The sequence below is a fragment of the Limanda limanda genome, chromosome 21 (assembly GCF_963576545.1).
Source record: "Limanda limanda chromosome 21, fLimLim1.1, whole genome shotgun sequence".
Lineage (NCBI taxonomy): Eukaryota > Metazoa > Chordata > Actinopteri > Pleuronectiformes > Pleuronectidae > Limanda > Limanda limanda.
Window position 1 is genome coordinate 2,612,141 of NC_083656.1, and position 24,365 is coordinate 2,636,505.

A 24,365-nucleotide genomic window follows, 5' to 3' on the forward strand; every position below is an offset into this window, starting at 1 on the left:
TCTATTTTTTATCTATTTATTAGTCTGTAAACAATTTGTTTATATACAGTCTATGGTTCATATACAGCCTATAGATCAGTCTATAAACATATTCAGTTTTTAAACAGTGTGTTTATATACAGTCTATATATCAGTCTGTTTATATCGATATACAGTCTATAAACATAAACAATGTGTTTATAAACAGTCTATGGTAAATATACAGTCTATAGATTAGATTAATATACAGTGTATAAACACTGTGTTTATATACAGTGTGTTTATATATAGTCTAAAGATCAGTCTATTTATATATATTTATTAGTCTATATACAATGTGTTTATATACAATATATGGTTAATAAACAGTCTATATATCAGTCTGTTTATATGAAGTCTATTTATTAGTCTGTCAACAATTTGTTTATATACAGTCTATGGTTCATATACAGTCCATAGATCAGTCTATATTTATTCAGTTTTTAAACAGTGTGTTTATATACAGTCTAAATATCCGTGTGTTTATATCTATTTATTAGTCTATATACAATGTGTTTATATACAATCTATGGTTAATATACAGTACATAGATCAGATTAATATACAGTTTTCAAACAGTGTGTTTATAAACAGTCTATATATACACTTGTGTTTATATAAAGTCTATTTATATCTATTTATTAGTCTGTAAACAATTGTATATATACAGTCTATGGTTCATATACAGAACATAGATCAGTCTATATATATTCAGTTTTTGAACAGTGTGTTTATATACAGTCTATATAGCCATGGGTTTATATAAAGTCTATTTATATCTATTTATTAGTCTGTAAACAATTGTATATATACAGTCTATGGTTAATATACAGTACAAAGATCAGTCTATACATATATTTAGTTTTTAAACAGTGTGTTTATATACTGTCTAAATATCCTTGTGTTTATATCTATTTATTAGTCTATATACAATGTGTTTATATACAATCTATGGTTAATATACAGTACATAGATCAGTCTATATATAGTCAGTTTTAAGACAGTGTGTTTATATACAGTCTATATATCAGTGTGTTTATATAAAGTCTATTTATATCTATTTATTAGTCTGTAAACAATTGTAAATATACAGTCTATGGTTCATATACAGCCCATTGATCAGTCTATATATATATATTCAGATTTTAACAGTGTGTTTATATAGAGTCTATTTATCTGTGTGTTTATATAAAGTCTATTTATACACCCTGTGTTTCTACACAGTCTCTACGGTCTGAGCAGCAGTGAGGAGCGGTGCAGCTGCAGTTCCCCTCGGCTCCAGCAGGGGAGACCGTGTCGCTGTCCCCGCTGCGGCTCAGACAGACAATGAAAACAAGGGGCTGATCTGTGCGTCTGCAGCCGGGACACGGAGCCTCTCCCTCGGACTGACGGAGGAGGACTCAGGCCCCCGGAGCTGGAGCTGGACCCCCGACATGTCGCTGCCAGGATGACGGACCCCCCCCTCTCTCGGCTGCTCCTGCTCGGGTGGATGTGCGCGATCTGCGCCGCCAAATCGCTCCCAGACCCGGGGGGCTTCGGTGAGTGCGACCGGGGCTGCAGCACAATGCGAGGGAGTGGTTCCTCCACCGGGTTCCTCTGGGTTCCTCCGGGTTCCTCTGGGTTCCTCCGGGTTCCTCAGGGTTCCTCCGGGTTCCTCCTGGTTCCTCCTGGTCCCTCCTGCTCAGCCTCCATGTTGCTGCACCTCCTGCTCCTCCTGCTCCTGCTACAGGAGGTGCAGGAGGAGCAGGAGGTGCAGGAGGTTCTGTTCATCCTCGAGTCCGCTGCAGATCGATGCTTCAGATATAGATTCATTAATATGCTGATGTCACACAGGCCTCAGTGTGTGTGCGTGTGTGTGTGTGTGTGTGTGTGCAGATGTGTGGCTGCAGATGGAATCGGGCCTCGAACCTGCTCAGACCACCCATGACGTCATGTTAATGTGTGTCGTCATGAGGCCTCCACATGAGCCTCATGTGTTCGCATGTTGTTGTTCTCTCGGAGGCTCGTTATGTAATTAATGTGCATTATTCATGCTTCATGCTATTCTGAGCTGCAGACACTGGGCAGGTACTTTTACTCGAGTACTATCCAGAGGTACTTGTACTTTCATTACTAATTCCTGTCCCCTAAAAGAAGAATTGTTGGACTAACTCAGACAGAATACCTAGGTCGTGACAAACATATAAATTAAGTTATTTCAAATTAACACAATTGCTTTATGTCAGATTGTTTTCCAATCAACATCGAGTTCATCTGTCAGAGTGAGTCCACGTGTTGATGAGGTTTATACGTGAAACTGGAAGAACGCAAACATCTCAGGATGAAGAAGAGGAGCCGAACATCTAGAAGACGAAGACGTCAACTTGGAAAGAAGAGGAGAATGTGTAGGTCACGTCAGGCCCCCTGCTGCTCCACAGGCTCCGCCCCTCGCCTGGATGTTCCCCACATGTTCCTGTTGTTGTGAACGAGTCGGAACCGACAACTCCAGAAAACCATTTTTACAGCAGTTCATTAAGTTTAAAATAATACGATTTCAAAACAATCACAATTGTCTGTCATCTCAACGAAACTGGGATTTTTCCTGTTTCATCTACTGGATGTTTTCAGACATGAACTCAAAGTCGAACTGGGTCTGGATCGATACATAATAAAGCTCAATTAGCTGCAGCCATATTGTGTTTATGGAAACTGGAGCAGGAATATTAAAGAATCTGATTGATTCTGACAGAACCTCTTCTCCTCGAGGACTCGTGCTCCACTCGGTCTCTGCTGGAGGATTCTGAAGGAGTGAACATCTCCAGACTCTCAGTGTGAAGCTGTGACTCTCAGGGTTCGAGTCAATGAGTCGATTCAAGCTAAAGCGATCTGAAGTGACCAGCCCAGAGTGAGGAAATCCTCCCCTCACACAAGGGAGCCTTTATTGAACCATTTATGGTAATGGAAGCCAGCGTCCTCACAGAAACAATACATGTGAACACACACACACACACACACACACACACACACACACACACACACACACACACACACACACACATGCAGCCATTAGTGGCGTCACTGTGCAGCTCTGTGGGGTTTGAGGCCCGGAGGGTTCAGAGGACGAGCTGCAGGACGGAGCCCAGTGAGGAGGACGCTTTGGAAGAGTCTGCACGTTACCATGGAAACGTCCCCCAGCGTGACCCACATCCAGGCCGTCCAACGGGCGAGAGGAGAGACAAAATGTTCCAGGGTCGAAAACATGGAAAGATAAAAGGCAGAAAGAGCCCGTGATGGATGTGTGATGAGTGTGTGTGTGTGTGATGTGTGTGTGATGAGTGTGTGTCTGTGTGATCAGTGTGTGTGTGTGTGTGTGTGTGATGTGTGTGTGTGTGTCTGCAGAGGTTCAGGGACGCGAGGTGAAAAAGCCTGTGTGTGGTGAAAGTGTCAGAACAACACATCTCCAGATTCCGTCACAGTCTGAGTCAACGTCAATAAATCCACTTAGAATTTATAATGTTTGATTCAAGTAAACCTGTGATAGTTGTGTGTGTGTGTATCCATGTATAATTAATAACTGTCAATAACTGATTCTGCAAATATTTCATTTCAATGCAAATAAACAACCAGGCTCCAGTTGTACCAGTAAAATACAGGAGTTGTTTTTCTCTTCTTTAAGTCAACAAAGATTTAAACTTCAGGTATATTTAGACTGTCTGACCCTTTAATATGTTTAATGATTAATCCATTTCTTATAAGCATAAGTAGGTTTACAGCTAATTTAATATTTTACATTTTTGTCTAGAAATCCTAATTAAAGTCCAAGAGCCCAAAGTGACCGGCCTCTCGTTGTGTTTTCAGAGGTTGAAATCAAGGTCCAGGTGTTCGACAGCAGTGACTTGTCTCCGCTGGCGGACGCTCAGGTGCACGTCCACGGGAATCAGACCATCTTGGCGTCCAGCCGAGCCGGCAGCGATGGCGTGCTGAAGGTCAACTTCCTGTACCGCGCCGGGACGTGGGTCATCATCACGGCCTCCAAACAAGACTACGTCACCAACTCCGTGCCCTGGCACTCCAGCCGCATCCCCTGTAAGTCTCAGAGAAGGGAAGCACACGCCCACGCTTCCTGCTGAGCATCCTGTCGCTCTCTAAAATCTTTGTTTTGACTCAGTGACGGTTTCTCGGCTCATCACAGGAAACTAAATCTGTATAAATGAAAATCAGAGTTAATTTAAATTCACTTTATTATAACAGTCCTCAACCAATGGGAATCAAGAGATTAAAGTCAATATGAGACATTAAATTGTGGTTTAATACGTTCAAGTGTTTATTTGAAAGCAGCTTTAGTTTATTATGTGGGAACTAAACGGTCAGTTCATCAAAATGTATATTTATAAGATTCACAGACAGAAGCTGGGGGATAAAATATACATTCAGACAAACTAGAGGGTAAAGAAAGATAGGTACAGACACTGATCTGCCTTATATGGTATAGATGTGATATATATTTATATATAAGCTCAGTTTGGACAGAGTGTGAAGTATTTGCCTTTTTCGGGGCGAGACGAAGCTGGGATAAAGTGATAAAAATAAATAATTCCAGACATTTTAATATCCTTCATATTTGGTCCAATAATAAAACAAGTATCAAATTAAATTAAATTAAATTAAATGTATCAGATTTAAACCTCCGACCTGCGGCTGATCTTTTTCCTCTTTGTGTGTTTGTGTATTTGTGTGTTTGTGTGCAGTGTACGCGTCCGTCAGCCTGTATCTTCTCGTCCAGAGACCAGGAACTCTCATCCTGTACGATGACGTCCTGCAGGTTCTGTCCGGGTCACCAGGTAATTACCACCATCTCTTCTCCTTCACCTCCTGAATCCACCAGCGATCATCAGCCTCCTCTGAACTCAGCTCCACTTTAATGAGTCACATGGACGTGGTTTCATTATATCACTCAATCATAACGCAGATCTTCTGGTCACTTGAGGACTTTGACGCTCAGACGTTTATTCAGTTCTCTCCTCTTTAATGATGAAGATGAATCACCTCCTCTCCCTCGAGTCTCTTCAGGCCTCCAGAGATTTCACTTAACATCTACACGACCCCGAGTTATTTACTGTAACAGAAGAGGACTTTTAGTTTTACTAATACGTCCTGTAAGACGCTGATAGTACCAGGAGGTTTACTGGAACCAGTCTGATGTGGAGTGTTGGTGCCAACATCAATATTAGGTAGTCAAAAAATTATAAAGATATATCAGCTGATATATGTTTGAAAATTGGCATTGATTCCTAAGATGTTGTTATTAAACCCTCATGATAAATAAATGTTCTTAAGGTTTGATATTTCACATAATTCAAGTTTTTAGTTTATTCTGTGAAATCAAAGTTTGCATCTTGGCAAAACTAGACAGATAGTGACATGTCTCTGCAGAATATGGGTTAGCCAATATATTTATATTTATATATATATTCTTAAAGGTATCAAGACAAACGACAGGAGGCTGCTGTGGGTTTTATAATGTGCGATGTGTGTTTGTGTTTCAGGAGCTCGTAACCAGCCGCTGGTGCAGCTGCAGAGGAAGTCGCTCCAGCTGCCGTCCAGCTCCAACGACACGGCGCTGTCGGCCGCCATGACCACGGCCAGGAGTCAGTACGAGATCGGTGGTTTCCCGTTCCTCCTCGGCCAAGAGACCAACAGCTCGGGTTAGAGGCCGTCTCAGAAAGCATGTCTCTGAAGATGAGAACGTGTCACAGACGAGTTGAAGCTGAAATCTGTTGGTTCTCTGGTTCAGGTGCAGAAACCGGGTGGACGGACCTGACGGCGGTGGCGGTCGTCAGCATCCAGCTGTTTGACAAAGATGGCGCCGCAATCCAGGTGTCGGACCCGATCCAGATCTCTGTGCCGCTGCCGTCCGACACCCGCTACAGGACGGCCATGAGCGTCCCTGCCTGGATGTATCAGCCTAAGACCGGTGAGCAAAACACGTAGATCACAAGGTTATATAAAAACTGACTTTCCTCAAATCTAAAGTCTGTGTTCGACTGTCTATAGATGTGTATATATATTTAATAAGGTATGAGGAAGCATTAAGATCATTTCCTTATTTGAAAGTGCCACATGTCACAGGGGAGAAGTGATTCATAAAACATAAAAACCCTGCATTTAAAATGTTGTATAAGTAAAAGTATTAAAGTTTAATCAGACATATCTTATGTGATATCATTAAATTATTTCTACTGATGCATTAGTGTTTTATTATTTTTTAATTGTTGTTTGAGGTGGAGCGAAAGTGATTCATTGATTCATTTGGGGATTATTTTGTCAGTTTATGAATGTATTGATTGAGTATTTAAACTTTAAAGTATTTAAAGTATTTAAATGTAGAAATACCAGTATAGTTTTTCTGACCAACCAATAGTTCCTAAGTGGATCGAAAGCGTCACAAACCAATGTTTCCACAGCATCAAAAGTTGTATTATTAAAAGGGAAAAGTTTATATTCATGTATATATTGTTTATTAACATCAGTGATGGTCTCTTGTCCAGGCCTGTGGGTTCGGAACGGGACGGGCTACATCGAGAAGGACGGCGCTCAGCTGGTGTGGAACGTGCTGGTTCCTCAGATGGGATACTGGCTGGCTGCCTTCCCGTCTTCTTCAGGTGCTGGAACTCATTCTTCTGTTTCTTCTTCTGTTTTCTTCTTCTGTGTTGTTGCTGCAGACGTTTCTGTGTCTCCAGGGAAAACTCAGGAAACTCAGTATGAAATGTTCTTTTCTGTAATGAAGCTCAGGAGTTATTACAAGAACACTTAAAAAAACATCCATATCATAACTTTGGGATAAAGATTTATTCTCATTCATCTGCTGTGATGAACATATAAACTATTTAAATAAACCAGATAAAAAACACATTTAAAGGTTAAACATGGTGATATTTTATATTTCCCTGTTTTAATGGACCAGATTTAGATTAATGCTCATTTCTTTTCAACATAAGAGAGTTTTCCTTGAAGTCCAGCTTCTGAAATCCACTATCAACTTAACGTAGAGCTTTTTTTGTATTCGTCAATCGTACACTAAGCTAATCAATAAAAATGGAGGACTAGCGAACAGAGATTTACAACAAAGACACAATGAATGTAAAGTTCCTGACTTGATATTTAGACGCCCCTTTCTACGGTGGTCTCTTGCAGGATTGGGTCTGTCCCACCCGGGCCTGAGGGACATCACCACCTACCACACGCTGTTCCTGCTCTGCATCCTGGGCTCGCTGGCCCTGCTGGTGCTCATCCTGCTCTGTGTGCTGCTCTACTACTGCAGGTGTGGGGAGCGTAGGCGCAGGTCTCTGGGTCTCTAGGTTTCTGTCACTTAGATTCGAGACAATCCGCTGGAGCGCCAGAGATGTGTCTTATTATTTCTGACATTTAGTGTCTCTTTACCTTTTCAGGCGCAAGTGTTTGAAACCTCGCCGGCAGCAGGGTAAACCCCACGCCACCAATCTGAACGGTGCCAAGAGAGACCAGGGCACATCCACCTCACGCCTGAATCTGATCTGCGGAGGCCACGCGGAGTCCGGGCCGTCCAACGACAAATCCGACTTGTCCCCATCAGGAAACTGCGAGAGTTCCAGGGAGGACCTCACCAAACATGTCCCCGCCCACATGCTGCGCCACGGGAAGGGAAAGAACGCTCCCGGCGCCCAGCGAGGGGAAAGCTTCCCCATGAAGGTGACACGTGCCACAGAGACCAACAACCTGGACAACCCGCTGCTGCATGAAGACTACAACAGGCACCACAACGCCAACGACAATCGAGGGTACGCCTCCGACCCCCCGTCCCCGCCTCGCTTCCAGTGCTACGTGCCAAGTCAGTCGGACAAGCCTCCGGAGTATTCGGCATCAGCAGCCGACAACCTCACCAGGCCCACCTCCCTCAACACGCAAGCAGGTCAGATCATCTTCTGCAGCTCCATCGACCAGATGAAGGAGAACATGTACCGCAGCATGGTGCCGACCCTGGTCATCCCGGCACACTACATGCGCCTGCCCTCCGAGTTCTCTGGGAAAGACGGGAAGGACCAGAAGGACCAGGACAGCGACGGTGCCCAGATGGGAGGCGGCCAGCAGCATCACCACCACTCCCAGAAGCAAGGCCAGCAGCAGGGCGGATCCCAGGGAGACGACTCCGAGGAGCCCAGCTGGGCGTCCGACTCCTCCGGGGGACCCATGACCATCCCGGTGCTCTTCAACGACTCCACCATGGCTCAGATGAACGGAGAGCTGCAGGCGCTGACTGAGAAGAAGCTCCTGGAACTGGGCGTTAAGCAGCACCCGCGGGCGTGGTTCATCTCCCTGGACGGACGAGACAACGCTCACGTGCGCCACTCCTTCATCGATCCCGGGAACGACCTCAGCGGCGGTGGATTTGGAGGCGGGTGCAGCGGCGCTCAGCGAGACATCAACCTGGAAGCGTCTCTGGACGATCGGAAAGCAGCCATGAACCGGAGGGGAAAGGACGAGCGCTGGGGAACCGGAGGGCGGAAGGGCCACGGCGTGAACAGCACCGGGAAGAAGAGCTACTCCAAGCTGGCCTACCCCGACCACAGCGAGCCCAGCAGCAGCAGCGAGGGACGCCCGGTCTCCCCCGAGGAGAACTCCCTCACCCCTCTCCTGGACGAGGGCCCGTCCTCCCGAGGATCCACCGTCACCCGGAGAGGACGCAGCCGCGTGAACAGCGGCCGCAGCAGCAACAGCGAGAACCGCCGCGACTCCATGACGAGCCCCGAGGACGACCCCGACGACAAGGACGAGAACAAGAAGAGCCCCTGGCAGAAGATCGAGGACAGGCCGCTCATGGTCTTCCACCCGAGGAAGTGAAGTCACAAACCACTGGACCTTTAACAAGTCTCTTCACAGGGGAACAGTGATGGTTCCACCAGGAGAAATCACAATAAGCACAAGCGAGCTCCACTGGTCTGTTTCCAGGTCGTGGTTTGACCTTTGTGACCTCTCTGGTGAGGTGAGAGCACCTTGTGGTTACAACCGTCGTCTCACTGTCAGTTAATCACTGGTTCCCACTGAGATGTGGACTGAAATCTAAAGTTTAATCCCGTCACACCACTGAAGCCCTCGTCTGAGCCATTGCATTCACTGACTGTGGAAATAGCCATTTTATAGAGCAGAGTATAAGAATAAAGCACTTAACAAACAATTTGAGAATTGTTTGATCGATATTTACAAAGTGTTTTCGCAGTGGATGGAGTTTTTACAGGACTTGTGGGTAGTGAGGTGAACCTGAGGCTCATGTAGGCGGTAGAAGTTGTGAGTCTGTCTTTGCTCGACTTCTCCTCCGTCTGAAATTGTAACTAGAGTAAGTTTTATTTAAAGGAAACATTTCCCCCAAAGCCTAAATAGGTATTTAACCTATTAAATAAATGTATTGGTTTTTCTTGCCCCTGTGGACGGATAATGCAAACGTGCGATTCGCCTTTTGCTCCCCTGGTTTCCTCCTGTACTGTGTTCATGTGTTGTAATTACTTACTCAGATAGTAATGAAATGTTGAGCATCATCTTCACGTCCCTCTTTCATCTTTCCCCTCATTTTATCTACAATTCTGCCAAAAGTTTCTGCCTTTCTCCTGTTGTTAGAAGTTTTTTCTTGCGATATCTTTTGTGTAAATAGTTTCCCAAGACATTCGGAAGAACCCTTTGTTTTTCGAAAAGGTTGCATGCATATGAATGTATGAATTAATCAAAAGCCCCCCCCGGCGCGGTTCTTCGGGAACCTGCGTAGACGACCTCTAATTGCCAAGAAACGCCACCTGAAGCGGATGTGGCTCGGCTAAACCGTCGTTTTACTTGAAGAGTTATCTACTTAATATTCTACAGGGGTCGTTGCAGAGAGGGCCTGCTCCACTTCTCTCCTGTAAGTGCCTTCTTTCACAGAGGATGGAGTGAGAGGCTTGCACGCCCCTTTTTTCAAACGCGGTTAGTCGTCGTCACCTAGCTACGCTAACTACGCTGTGACTAATAATAAGCACACTGCACTGCATTGTGGGTCTAACACCAACACGTGTCACTCCGGGGAGCACGCCTGCCAAAAAACGGCGACTTTTCCTGCGGCTCTCACATCCTTGTATATCTTAATTTCTTATATCTATCGTCTTTTTCACCAATCTTGTAAATGCTCTGATGAACTTTATGAGATTTTATGTGTATACAGTACGACGTGCATGTAACATGTAGAATAGGGTGTTTTTTGATGAAACCTTTTTTGAGGACGTTTGGCACAAAGTGTGATGCATTGACTCGTGTTGCCACGTTAACAGATCCACACTTGACTCTTTTCCCCTTAGTCCAGTTCGACTATGATTCACTTCCGGTCGTAAAATGTTTACAACAATAACACACTGACCACCACGCGCTCCCGCTGCTCACGAGCATCACCACGACTGTGAACTTCCTGGTGCCATGAAGCAGATTTGTAGAAGCTCGCGAGATGTTTGTGTGTCGCTGCAGAGTTTGATGATGAAGTGATTATCCTGAAGGTTGTGTTGACGTCCCACTGAGACTTTGTGTCCCCACTCGCTTGCTGTTCATAAGCCTGTGTCAGTCCCCTTCAGTGCAAACATGTGATGTGAGTCTGGAGAAAGACGAATCCTACTGAACTGTCGTGTCCTCTGTTGTAAATCTCTCCGGACCACACGTGGAATTGATATGAGTTGTGCAATCGTGGCTTTTCCTCGCTATTGTTTCCGTTTGACACGAGAGGTTTGTGTGTTTTCTCAGTAGATTTTTGTGAACTTGTGTTTCAGAGAGTTTTTGTTCACTGCTGATTTGCTCGAGAAGTGACAAGCGAGAGCTGGTTGTTTGTAGCACAGTGTTTCTGAAGGATTGAGCTGTTCAACCATCCGCTTCACCAACCTGGTCAGATGCTTGTAAACTGTAAATCGATTCTTTCTGTTCATGACACAACGTAGAAATAAATTTGTTCACACGTTCTGTCGGCCTCTGTGACTTTATTCTGATAATATACAATAATACATACAATAATATTGTCTTTTGCACACTCTGTCTACATATTCTTACACTCATAGTATATTATATTATCTATTGTATAGTCAAATACTTATATTTATACCTCTACTCTATATCATATCATACTCTTTGTATATTCTTTGTATATATAAGTCTATATACACATATTTATACATGTGTACATGTTATTATTATTATTATTATTATATTTACTATTATTATTATATATACTGTTGCTGCCATTATTACTATATACTGCTATTATATTGGTATAATTACTATCATATATAAATATATATTATGTTATATTATATACTATATATACTGTACTATTTTTATATACTGTCTAACAATAACATTACCATCATATCATCAGTACTATTACCAACATCTTGCCACTGCACCTTATCTACCTATTTATCTTGTGTTTCTGTTTTTTATTCTTTCTATCTCAATATTTTTTATTTTATTCTATTTTATTGTATTTTATTGTATTCAAATATACCGGCTGCTATGACGACTTAATTTCCCTTCGGGGATGAATAAAGTTATCTATCTATCTATCTATCTATCTATCTATCTATCTATCTATCTATCTATCTATCTATCTATCTATCTATCTATCTATCTATCTATCTATCTATCTATCTATCTATCTATCTATCTATCTATCTATCTATCTATCTATCTATCTATCTATCTATCTATCTATCTATTTATCTACCAATCTATCTATCTATCTATCTATCTATCTATCTATCTATCTATCTATCTATCTATCTATCTATCTATCTATCTATCTATCTATCTATCTATCTATCTATCTATCTATCTATCTATCTATCTATCTATCTATCTATTTATCTACCAATCTATCTATCTATCTATCTATCTATCTATCTATCTATCTATCTATCTATCTATCTATCTATCTATCTATCTATCTATCTATCTATCTATCTATCTATCTATCTATCTATCTATCTATCTATCTATCTATCTATCTATCTATCTATCTATCTATCTATCTAAGGAGACACATGTGTTTATAATGTATATACTGATCCAAAAAAAGGCAAAGAAACATTTAAATAAGTGATTATTACAGTGATTAAAATTATTATTATATACAAAGTTTTCACTCAATATCAACCTGTGTAATTTTAGTGGCATGGACATTTTTTTAAATTTGAATTCTAATATTAGTACTTCGCTAGATTAGCAGGCTCTGATTTATATGAATATAAATATTGTAATTCTTTTCATGAATGTCATATTAAATATCAGAAGCAGTAAAATCTAAAGAAAAAGGTAAAAATAATATCTTATGTGATTTTAGTACTTTTGACTGTCTACCTGTAATAAACCTAATAATGTTATACCTGTACTACATTTGTACTTTATATACGTTAAATTATCACTTCAGTATTATTATTAAAATCAGTTCAATATTGTGTTTTTATCACAGACAGTTTTATATAAATGTAAATATCTATAAACAGTAATAATAAACTGTTTTTCTGTCAGATCAGGTTCTGTCGCTTTAAGAAAACGCGTCACACTCTCTGTGGTCACGTGACAGGGTGTCACGTGATTGTTGGACGTTGTCTCTTCTTCTTGTTTCTTCTTCTTCTGTTTCTCTCTGGATTTAAAAAGCGACTCACGTTCGACACTTTGCTTTTTAAACTCATCGGAAACAAGCGGGTGAGAACAAAGCTCCGGGTTCATCCGCGGAAAAACCACAGAAGAAGAAAGTCATTCAAAGCGGTTAGCTTCCCTGTTAGCCACCTAGCCGGCTCTGCTAGCCTATGCTGCTAGCCACCTAGCCGTCTCAGTGCTAGCCACCTAGCCGGCTCTGCTAGCCTATGCTGCTAGCCACCTAGCCTATGCTGCTAGCCACCTAGCCGGCTCTGCTAGCCACCTAGCCTTCTCTGCTAGCCACCTAGCCGGCTCTGCTAGCCTAGCTCGTTTCTTTGTGGATCAGCTCCACAGGGGTTGTGTTGTGGCTGGTTTCCACTTCCGCTCATTAACTATAGATATACAGTATAAACGTGTGTTTTTGTTGAGTTGAATAAGTAAAGTGTGAGTTTAAATGTGTTTAAATGTGTTTTCCTTCAGGGGCTAAAGTCTGTTGTTGTTGTTTTCCAGGTGTTAAAGGAGCATGAAGTGAACTCTCTGCTAACAACTCATTAAAAATGGTAAGTAGATTTATAACATTCACTGAATACATAAACTATATTTAAAGTAGAGACTGTGGCAAATATACTTTACTGTAGTATTTACACAGAAGGACATAGTTGTACTTCTACTCCACATCATTTCACAGGCAAATATTTAAACTTTTCATCTATTACAATTATTTAGATTACTTTAGATAATTTATTTGACATATAAAACATAAAGACCACGATGCTTTGTACCTGACAGTATATACAGAACATTATCTGGGAGCGTTCACGATAGAAAGAAGATTTACTAGTTCACCTAAATCGATGTTATAAATTATTCAAAACTCAGCTGACTAAGCAGAGTGCTGGAAAATAATAATCCACACAATATAACAATATAATATATAACCTTATTCAGCCTTATTTGTGCTGTTGGCGACGAGTCGAGCTGAACATGCATGTTATGTGTGTTTGTGGTATGTGAACATTTCAGGGTTTGTTTAGTGTGGAAATCCTGTTTATCAGCTGGAATGCCTGCAGAGCTGCTGACACACACACCTGTGTTATCCAGAGCCGTCACGCTTCCTCACAACCACAAACAAACACTTTCCATGTGAATTAACGGGAATATAGGGGAATTAACGGGAATAAACTGGAAATGTTGTGGGTAATTTATACTAACTGTATTTACCTTGTCATATACAGACACAAATATAAACATTTTGTTGTGTCATAGGCTGATTTGAGCCCTGAGGAAACTTTGGGCACTTGACTATATGCTTCTGCATCGTTGTGTCATTCTTAACATAGGTCTTTGCACAGTATTTGCAAATGTACACAGCCTTTCCTTCTACATTGGATGGGGTGAAATGTCTCCACACATGAGAGAGTGCACGTGGCATTGTTCTGTAGAATAAGATGAGAAACAAGTTTGTAAAAAAACACTAATGCAATGCCAGAGATGTAAATAGTTAGCCAAACAATTGGAATCGTCTGTAAACATTTTACATTACATTACATGTCATTTAGCTGACGCTTTTGTCCAAAGCGACTTACATTTTTAGTACACTCAACATTTATGAGGGGCCATTTAGGGGTTCAGTATCTTGCCAAGGACACTTCGGCATGCAGATGGGGAAGAGTGGGGATTGAACCAGCAACCTTCTTGTTGGAGAACGCCCACTGTACCCCCTAGGCCACACCGCCCCTAAACATATTTTACAATTGATGGATAAATGAATGGAAATAGGCTAGATGAACAGATGAACAATCCTCAATCAGCATGCTAATGTATTTTCCCCAGTAATATCATGGAAACTTACCTGACTAGTCCTGCACTCTACAGCAGGCCTCAGTAGCCCTGCAACCCTAGATACCATCACATCTCCCGGCTGCAGCTCGGGTTTAGTTTCTCGTCTTGTGTCTCTGCTCACAGTCGTCTCCTCTGCTTCCCCAGGAGCTTCCGATGGGAATCTGGTTGGTGGCTCTGCTCGGCCTGAGCTCGGCGCTGGTTTGTCCCGACGGAGGAATGTGTGAGGACAGAAACACCTGCTGCCAGAACACGGTGGGAGGATACGGCTGCTGCCCGCTGCCACACGTGAGTTAGTGTTCGGCTTAGTGTGTCTGATGGATTTCCTTCATTTAGTTGTTTGTAATATTGATTGAATATTTATTTAAGCCTCGGAAAACACATTGAGGAATAAGACCCTCATTTACAATGGTGCCGAGGGTACAATAAAGAGTTGATACATTGAAGAGTTAATACATTGAATAAATACAAATGAAATAAATATGCATATATATATATATATATATATACATACAGTAATACAAGGTATAAAACAATTTGTCAGTATAAAATACTATGGCCAAGTCAACTAGCAGTTACAATCACTGCAGGAGAAGTCAGCTGTACATGAGACCAGACTCGAGAACTCCGTCAATGAAACAAATGAGCACAACCTTAAAGATTTTTGGACATCATTCCAAATGTAGGGAGCCTTATAACAGAAAGCTGTCTTCCCCAAGTTAGTCTTAACACGAGGCAGATATAAGTAAAGCCAGCTCTGGGAGCGGGTATTGTGGGTATTACAATTCCAGCTGATGAGAGAGGAGAGAGATATCTTTGAATCTGTGTTGTGTTGCAGGCTGAGTGCTGCTCAGACCACCTCCACTGCTGCTACGAGAAGACCCTGTGTGATCTGACTCATCAGAGGTGTGTGAACAAAACCGTTTCTCTGCCGTTGATGAGACGTCTTCCTGCCAAACACACTCTGGACGTCCCTGGGGTGAGTGGAAGACGTGCAGCATGTCCTGTTAATTATCTCGACAGTGGGAACCTGCCAGTATTCAGATTTAATTTAAGTGACTTAGTACATTTGTGATCCTGTCATTGTTGTGTCTTTTTGTTCTGTGTTCGTGTGTGTCTGTGTGAAGACAATCGTATGTCCAGACCAGGTGTCCACGTGTTCAGATGACAGTACTTGCTGCGAGCTTCTTGACGGCAGCTATGGCTGTTGTCCGATGGTTAAGGTGAAACACATGAGTTCTCACACACACACACACACACACACACACACACACACACACACACACACCTTAAAACCTCGGGTTCAACACAAACACCAAGCACTGACACCAAGATGCATATCCTCAGGTCAGTTTCTGGTGAGACTGTACTTCACAATACTCTGATAGATGAACTGCATTTTTTATATCTTATTATTTAAGACTGTTCTTCTGTGTACGACGTAAATTCTTTTAATTAAATTGAAGGTGTCTGGCCAGCAGGAATAAATAAAAGACTTGGGGGAACAAGCTGAAGCCGACTAAAAGGGATTTCACCTAATAAATTCTGTATAATGTGCTTTTCCACAACACTAATTAATCTGATCTACAACAGAGTCGTCACTCTGCTGCTTTTAATTTCCCCATTTAGTGGAAATAATAAAAAAAAATGATATAAATAATAAATAGCTACAGCTATGACCTGGTGTTCTACAGAAGAAATTAAAGGCTGCAAGTTTTAATGTGAAAGTCTTGTTTCAGTCCTGGATTGAAGCTGTGTCCTGACTGTCCGTCTGTGTGTCCCCTCCTTGTGTGTCCCCTCCCTGTGTGTCCCCTCCTCTCTGCAGGCCGTGTGTTGTGAGGATAAGCTGCACTGTTGTCCCGAGGGAACCGAGTGTGACACTGCTCATGACATGTGTGTTTCTGCGTCGCTGGAGTCCGTCCCCATGGTGGAGAAACTCCCGGCCATACGCAGGGAGAATAACCCAGGTGTGAAAACCCTCATGTAAATACAGTAAAGGCCCAGAGGTCTTCTTGAAGCAGATGTCTCATAGTTGGAAAATAATAAAAGTCACTGTCCTCTGTTTTCCTCTCTGCTCCAATAACCAATATGTGGATGTGTGTGTTTCTACCTTGTTCCAGCTTCTGCGGCTCTGATCGTGGGTTCAGTGACGTGTCCGGGGGGGAAGAGCAGTTGTCCTGAGAGCTACACATGTTGCCTGCTGATCAGTGGAGACTACGGCTGCTGCCCGTACGAACAGGTCTGAAGCTACTACTCAGTTCATCAGTTCAACTCAAGAGGTTTGTCCAGTCTGGGCTCCTGTAAAAAACAGGCGGCCTCCATAGAGAGGACCCACTGTAGAGATGGAGTATTTAAATATAAAGGTTCCATTTTAGGGTAAAGAAACAAAACAATTCGTACATTTTAGATGAAACAAACGAGTGAAAACATCTCTAGGTTTAAACTTTTGTCAATAGAACCCTTTCACCTAAATCTTACACACTGGACCTTTAAACTCCAAGATGAATTGATTAGATTTCAGTGGTCAAAGGTAACAAAGAAAAACATGAGACTGAGTTATCTTTATAAATTAGTGTTTTTTATTTATTTTCCACCTTGGCAGCAGCCGCTTGTTACTTAAGGATCAACTCTGTCTCATTATTACTTTTAAGATGAGATACATTTCCCATTGTAATGAATTTCCCGTGTGTGGCATTAATAATTTCACCTTTTAATGGAACTAAATTCCTGTGCATCTGATTAAACCTGAAGTGAGAAACCAGCTTATTGCAGGTTCATGTATTTACTAGGGATGGGGGGAAAAATCGATTCAGTTACAAATCGCGATTCTTGTGAATGACGATTTTAAATCGCCATGCTGCCTCCAAAATCGATTTTTTAAAAATTACAAAAAAAAAATGAAATTTCTTTCTTTCTTAATCTGTCAGTTTGTGTGCAGTTGACAGGGGCTTTACAATAATAGGGAACATTTTTATTTATTTTCTCTATTGGCTGCCCGGCAGTCATTAAGTTAATGTTAATATTTGAAATAAAACTTCCGAATCGATTTTTAAAACATATTTATTGGTTTATACGGGGGGGGGGGATATATATGGGGGGGCAACATCACCCCAGAGCATGTAGACCAGCTCTTGTTTTTGCACAAGAATCTAAACATACCCAAGCACTAGCTTTGCATCGCCTACATGCAAACAACAATAGCCTACTTTTTGTTTATTTCAAAGTTTATATTTTAAGTAAACTTTTATTCATTCTATTTAATTTATCTTTTATTTATTGTTTAAAAGTAGCCTAAGTGGCATACATTTCTTAATCTGTCAGTTTGTGTGCAGTTGACAGGGGCTATACAATAATAGGGAACATTTTTATTTCTTTTCTCTATTGGCTGCCTGGCAGTCATTAAGTTAATGTTAATATTTGAAATAAAACTTGTAAAGCTCTAAGTGAATTTGACTGTGTTGTATTTGAAGGTATGATTCAACATTTTTCCATGGTCCAGTAAAAAATAACTAAACGAAATCCCAGGAAATCGTAATATCAAATCGCAATACTTCGAGAATCGCAATACATATCGTATCGCCACCTAAGTATCGTGATAGTATCGTATCGGGAGGTCCCTGCCGATTCCCGTCCCTAGTGTTTACTGTCTGTGTGACTGTGTTCAGGCCGTGTGCTGCAGCGATCACCTCCACTGTTGCCCCAGCAACACGACATGTGACCTGGAACATGACGTCTGCAAGTCCGGCGACACCGAGGTGCCGATGCTGAAGAAGATCTCAGCGTCTCCTAACGACGGTAAGCAGTATATTCCAGATGTTTTTATTGTATCTGCACATGAAGAACTGCAGGACGACAGCTTCTTGTGTGCGAGTGTTGCTCCGTGAACCCTGTTGTTGTGTCTCGTCCTCTCAGTTGTGTGTCCAGACAAAGTGGCCGTCTGTCCCGATCAGACCACGTGCTGCGAGATGGACAACGGCTCGTACGGCTGCTGCCCGATGCCCAATGTGAGTGAGAGACACTCAGATCTGTTCCAGCAGAGTAGAGCAGTGAAACTCTTTACTCTGTGTCTTTACTGTTTCCTGACGCTGTGGGAACCTCTGTCCTGTGTTGGTCCAGGCCGTCTGCTGCTTAGATCACATCCACTGCTGCCCTGAGGAGACCGAGTGCGACCTGGAGCACAGCACCTGTGTGTCGAGCCGGGGAGACGCCGCCGTGGCCTCTGAGATCCCAGCTGCTGTGACGGAGCTGGAGACGGAGCTGGAGACGGAGCTGGTGACGGAGCTGGAGACGGCTCGGAGCAGAGGTGAGACCTGGAGCCGCTCAGAGGCTGGAGATACAAATGCTGCGTTTCTGTCTTTTTCTCAACACTGTTTATTTGACAGCAGGGTTCCCGCGGGGTCTTAAAAAGTCTTAAAAGGTCTTAAATTTAATAATCGAAATTTTAGGCCTTAAAAAGTCTTAAAAAGGTCTTAAATTTGATTCGGCCCGAGCTGAGAGGTAGAGGTTTTGTAGTGTTCGATGGGATGTTTAATTTCCTTCTCTGGACATGTTTTATGGAACATCCTTTTATTTCAATTTATTTCAGCATGTTTAAAGCATGTTTAAAGCTTGTTTGACTTGTGTATTGTTATTGTTCTTATGTTGAATGGGTATAAATTTACTTTGTAAATAATTCTGTGACTTATTTCTTCTTTCATAGTAATTTTCCTTCATACTTTTTGCCAGTATGGTCGTAAAATGGGTCTTAAATTCTATTCAAAGTGGTCTTAAAAAGGTCTTAAAAAGTCTTAAATGTATCTTGTTAAAACCTGTAGGAACCCTGGACAGTTTCATAATTGACAGTTTTAAATCAGGAAACCGAGAGAATTATTTAAATAAATCATTCCAATATCTCATATTCCCACATGAATCCTTTCTGTTTGTTAACTTGAATTCAAATGATTAAGTTGTTTAATTTTACTGATATAAATCCTTGTGTTTCTCTCTCAGCTGCTGCTGTTCCCTGTAACGACTCGGTGGCCTGTGCTGACGGAAGCACCTGCTGTCAGACGCCCACGGGCCAGTGGGCCTGCTGCCCGTTACCTGAGGTACCCCCCCCCCCCCCCACTGTCCCTAACATACTGCACATCTGGAGGTAGATCTCAGACATGTTGTGTGTGCAGCACAATATAAACTATCTGTAAACCCTTGTTTCTGAAACCTGAGGGTTGAGGCCGACCACAACTTTCCACAGTTACTATTTATTTTTGAAAAGTGCATTAAAATGGGGAACTTCAAATGTTTTTAATTATTGCTTTCCCCTTTATGAATGAACAGAACGTGATTGACTACAGTGTGTGTGTGTGTGTGTGTTCACTGCCCCCCCCCCTCTGCAGGCCGTGTGCTGTGACGACCACATGCACTGCTGCCCCCACGGCACCGTGTGTAACCTGGAGGCCTCCACCTGTGACGACCCCACCACCAACACGGCGCTGATGCCCTGGCTGGACCACGAGCCCGTCGTCCCCATGGAGACGGACGACAGCAAGTGTGACAAATCCACTTCCTGTCCCGGGAAATCCACCTGCTGCAAGACGGCGACCGGGGACTGGGCGTGCTGTCCGCTGCCCCAGGTGAGAGGAGGGTGGAGGAGGGTGGAGGAAAACACAAAACCCTCAAGTGTGTGAGTAACGAACCTTCTCACGTGGTTCTGCTCTGCCCCCCCCCCCCGTCAGGCCGTGTGCTGCGACGACCACGTCCACTGCTGCCCTCACGGCACCGTCTGCAACCTGGCGGCGGAGTCCTGTGACGACCCGTCGGGTTTCTCCGCCTCCCTCCCCTGGACGGAGAAGCTCCTGGCTCTGAGGACGGAGCTCCACCCGGCTGCTTCGGCTCCGCCTCCACACGGAAGGAACATGTGTGACTCCAGCACCAGCTGCCCCAAGGACACCACCTGCTGCTTCATGGACAGGCCCCACCAGTGGGGCTGCTGTCCTCTGCCAAAGGTAAAACCCGGTTCCTTCACTTCCTCCCACTGAGGGAACGGAGTGATGACCTCTGACCTCTCTGTGCTGTGCTTCAGGCCGTCTGCTGCAGCGATGGAGACCACTGCTGCCCGAGCGGCCACAGCTGTGACCCTCACCGCTCCTCCTGCTCCAGAGGCGCCCACACCGTCCCCTGGTTCACCAAGCTGAGCGCCGTGACCGAGCCGGGCGCCGTGACCGAGCCGGGCGCCGTGACCGAGCCGGGCGCCGTGACCGAGCCGGGCGCCGTGACCGAGCTGGGCGCCGTGACCGACGTCAAGTGTGACGACAAGAGCAGCTGTGCTTCAGGAACCACCTGCTGTAAACTAGCGACAGGAGAGTGGGGCTGCTGCCCTCTGGTCAAGGTTTGTCCATCGCACACTTTATCATAATTTAATGAAGACTTAATGAAATCAGATGATTGACTCGTCTCCTCTGTCCTCTGCAGGCGGTCTGCTGTGCGGACCAGGAGCACTGCTGTCCTCAGGGCTACACCTGCAACATGCAGACAGGGACGTGCGAGAAGAAGAACCTCCATGAGCTGATCCAAACCCTCCCTCAGACCAGAGTGGTCCGGCCCGGGGGTGGAGACGCAGAGGACGTACCATGTGACAGCACGGGGGAGTTTCACTGCCCCAGAAAAGCTACGTGCTGCAAGACGTCGTCCACGGAGTGGGCGTGTTGTCCCTCGCCAAAGGTCCGTCCACACGCCACGTCTCCACCGCACTGGTTCATCTTCTAAATGTCCAGACAGAAGTCAGATACACATCCAGCTCCTCAGGGACATTTCAGTGAACTCACCTGTGAGAAACTCTCCAGCTTCTCACTGGGATGTTTTGTGTTTCCTCAGGCGACCTGCTGCTCCGACTCGCAGCACTGCTGCCCTGAAGGCTTCTCCTGTGACGAGGCGGCTGGAGGCTGCACCATGAAGGACCCCCGGCTGACCTGGGACATGTTGTCTGGGGACAGACACAGAGACTTTGTCCCTCGAGGACTTTAATCCCACTGATCCGTCACATCTTCAGCTTCTGTTGAGTGTTTCCTCACTTGAAGGTATCTTTGGTTTGCGGGCGACGCCGATGCTCGTGGTCGTTAAAGACTTCACAGAATTCTTAGTCGTTCTTATAACAGTTTGCTGAGTTTTGTCATGTTTTGAATCTGGCTGAAGTTTGGTCCTCAGAAGTCAACCTTAGACGATATATATGTATATGAATACTCGCTGCACGACTTTGTCTCTGCATCTTTCTTATTGGTTTTAAACCCCATGAAAAGAATCAAGAGTAAGAAATTATGTTTGAGTTCAAATCTTTTGCAAATTCACAAATCGTGTCAACCACAAATCAGAAATTACAGAGAGAGAAGAGTTAGTTTGTGAACATGAGACCAATTTAAACTTCCACACATGGATCCATGTCATACAGACAGATTACCTTGAGTCCTAATGACCTTAAAAACAATATGAAAATCTACAAACATGTTTGAAGTTTATTAAAAAGTAGTTAAAGCTTGGATTCACACGTCCTGCATTTTTCATTCTGCCACTGGTACAGATCTGATCCGTGGAGATTAAATAGAAATGTTTGAAATTTTAACAAACTGAGTCAGTGAAATTTAAAATTATGTATCATCATCAGACTGAAAATACAAAAATCTGAAGTTCCCCCTGCACCTTTTATTATATTTAGCATTTCTATGAATTTGTCTAGAAATTAAATGAAACCTCTGGCAAATAAATAGAGTTTTTCTGCTGAGTCATGTCGGCTGAGTAGAAACTATCAGGTGGGAAAGTCGGCGCCTCAGCAGCTGAATAATGAACCAGTCCAGAGACACAGGAACGAGATTCATCTTTTCATGGGATGATCAATCATAAGAAACCTGCTGCGTCTCCTCTGTCTTCGTTTCTCTTTGGACTCTTTGTCCAGATCTGTTTTTATTCTTCTATAAAAACAGACGTGAATGTACTTTCCGCCTTATTCTGGATAAAATGCTGAGTCAGACTTGAGATCAGGAAGCAGCTTTTCTGTGTATAATCTACATTTAGAGGTCGTTTAAGTTTGTCTTACGTCTGTGAATTTGATGTGTGTTGATTTTATTTAATCCTTATTTTACCTGTGATTTAAAGACCCAGCAGTCATGAAAACATTGTTCTATATAAATAGTTAAACATCATAGGAGAAGATCAACACACGGAACAAAGAGCTTGTGCCTTCTCTCACGTCGCCGTAAGAGAGTTCAGACCATCGTCAGGAAAACAACACCCGTGTTATGTTGTGTTTCTGTTGAGTGTTGATTTCTGTAAACACAGCGGAGAAATAAGAGCCAAGTACGTCTCAGTGTCCCGGGGAAACGAATCCAGGGTTTGCTCCATCGGCACAGAAGGAAAAACAAAGACTCTGCTGTTGGTTTCCAGCTTCTGAACAACACACCAGAGAGAGATGAAAGAACCCAATTCAAAAACCTGTTTTCCACCCAAACTTTCATGGGTTTGTGTTGATCATGTTGGTGAAGATGTTGTTGTGTTTGTTGTGTGTGTGCGTCCGGCTGCCAGAGGAGAGACGTGAAGGTTGTTGGCAGCCGACGGAGCCTGAAGGGAAAAACCTGCAGACGCTGCTCAGGGTTGGAATCAGGTTTCCTGGATTCGTTTTTAATCTGTTAAAAGAAAATTGGATAAAGTATAAAACACCAGATTATTTGTCCCGGATGCGACGGTTCTTCATCGTAGAGTTTTTTTGTGTTTTTTGTTTTGTAGCTTTCAGAGAAACTGTGGAAGTTTCACAAACACCAAGTCTGCTCCGTTCGGATCTGTCATCGCTCAGCGGGTCGTGATTCATCAAAATGTTATTTTTCAAAATGTAACTTCCTAAAAGTATATTCTGTAAACGCCCGGTGCTGCTGTGAGGAACGTGTCCCGGGTGATTGTTGTGTTATGTTGCCTTTTAAAGAACTTTAATTTGAGGGGGGGGGGGGTTAAAGAGACTGAAATAAAGTTGTTGAAAATATCAGTTTGCTGGAAGTGATAATTCAATTGACTGAGGTCATGTTTGAAGTCGAATCTGTCGCCCACTCACTTCCTGTGACCTTTTCACTCCCGTCTCCTCTTACCCCCCCGCCCGCCTCCCTCGGCCTCGTCATCAGAATGTTGTTATGACAACCGGAGCAACCACGATGGGAGGGGTACCAGGGTTCAGGTGGCGAATGTCCCACTTTGCTGTCCACTCCTCGGCTGATGGGGGGGTGTGCCGGGCTCCTCCTCCTCTGCCCCCTGGTGGCTGGAAACAGACGTGAGGCTCTTCTGCCTCAGTGGGAAACAATGGAGGACACATGATGCTTCAGCAGAATGAGGTCAGACTCGTCCTCGGCGTTCGGACTCATTGTTGAAGATCGGCCGGACGCTCAGTGAGGTGGAAACACCCGAGCAGCTTCGTCCCCAGAAACACACGCAGACGCAAAACTACTTTTACTACTTTTACTCTAGAATTGTACACGTCAACAAAACATGACCGCTGCTCTAAAGTACTTTTATGTCACTTTTCAGATTAAAGGTTTATTATAAAACTACTCAAAACAACAACCACATGACTCTAAAGTACTGTTTACATATACTTCAGTAATAATCAGAAATGTCTACATATTCTTACACTCATAGTATATTATATTACCTATTGTATAGTCAAATACTTATATTTATAATTATACCTCTACTATATATCATATATTATATCATACTCTCTGTATATTCTTTGTATATATAAGTCTATATACACATATTTATACATGTGTACATGTTATAATTATTATTATTATATTATTACTACTATTATTATATATACTGTTGCTGCCATTATTACGATA

General features: G+C 43.2%; 2 protein-coding genes across 2 annotated transcripts; both read left to right on the plus strand.

Moving 5' to 3' along the window:
• The first annotated feature begins 1,465 nt into the window (after window positions 1–1,465).
• Window positions 1,466–9,188, plus strand: LOC133028315 (protein FAM171A2). Its single transcript, XM_061095510.1, has 8 exons — window positions 1,466–1,556; window positions 3,856–4,083; window positions 4,746–4,838; window positions 5,544–5,702; window positions 5,792–5,971; window positions 6,546–6,659; window positions 7,192–7,318; window positions 7,446–9,188. Exons 1-8 carry the CDS (start codon window positions 1,466–1,468, stop codon window positions 8,872–8,874), a joined length of 2,421 nt encoding a protein of 806 aa, XP_060951493.1. The 3' UTR covers window positions 8,875–9,188.
• A 3,424-nt stretch (window positions 9,189–12,612) lies between these two features.
• Window positions 12,613–23,472, plus strand: grnb (granulin b). The gene is made up of 16 exons (XM_061094485.1): window positions 12,613–12,738; window positions 13,183–13,232; window positions 14,659–14,799; window positions 15,350–15,490; window positions 15,639–15,734; window positions 16,337–16,478; window positions 16,632–16,750; window positions 18,177–18,306; window positions 18,424–18,515; window positions 18,628–18,814; window positions 19,501–19,598; window positions 19,887–20,123; window positions 20,226–20,495; window positions 20,573–20,878; window positions 20,962–21,210; window positions 21,364–23,472. The coding sequence occupies exons 2-16, from the start codon at window positions 13,230–13,232 to the stop codon at window positions 21,511–21,513; spliced, it is 2,361 nt and encodes a 786-aa protein (XP_060950468.1). The 5' UTR covers window positions 12,613–12,738; window positions 13,183–13,229; the 3' UTR covers window positions 21,514–23,472.
• The last annotated feature ends 893 nt before the right edge of the window (window positions 23,473–24,365 follow it).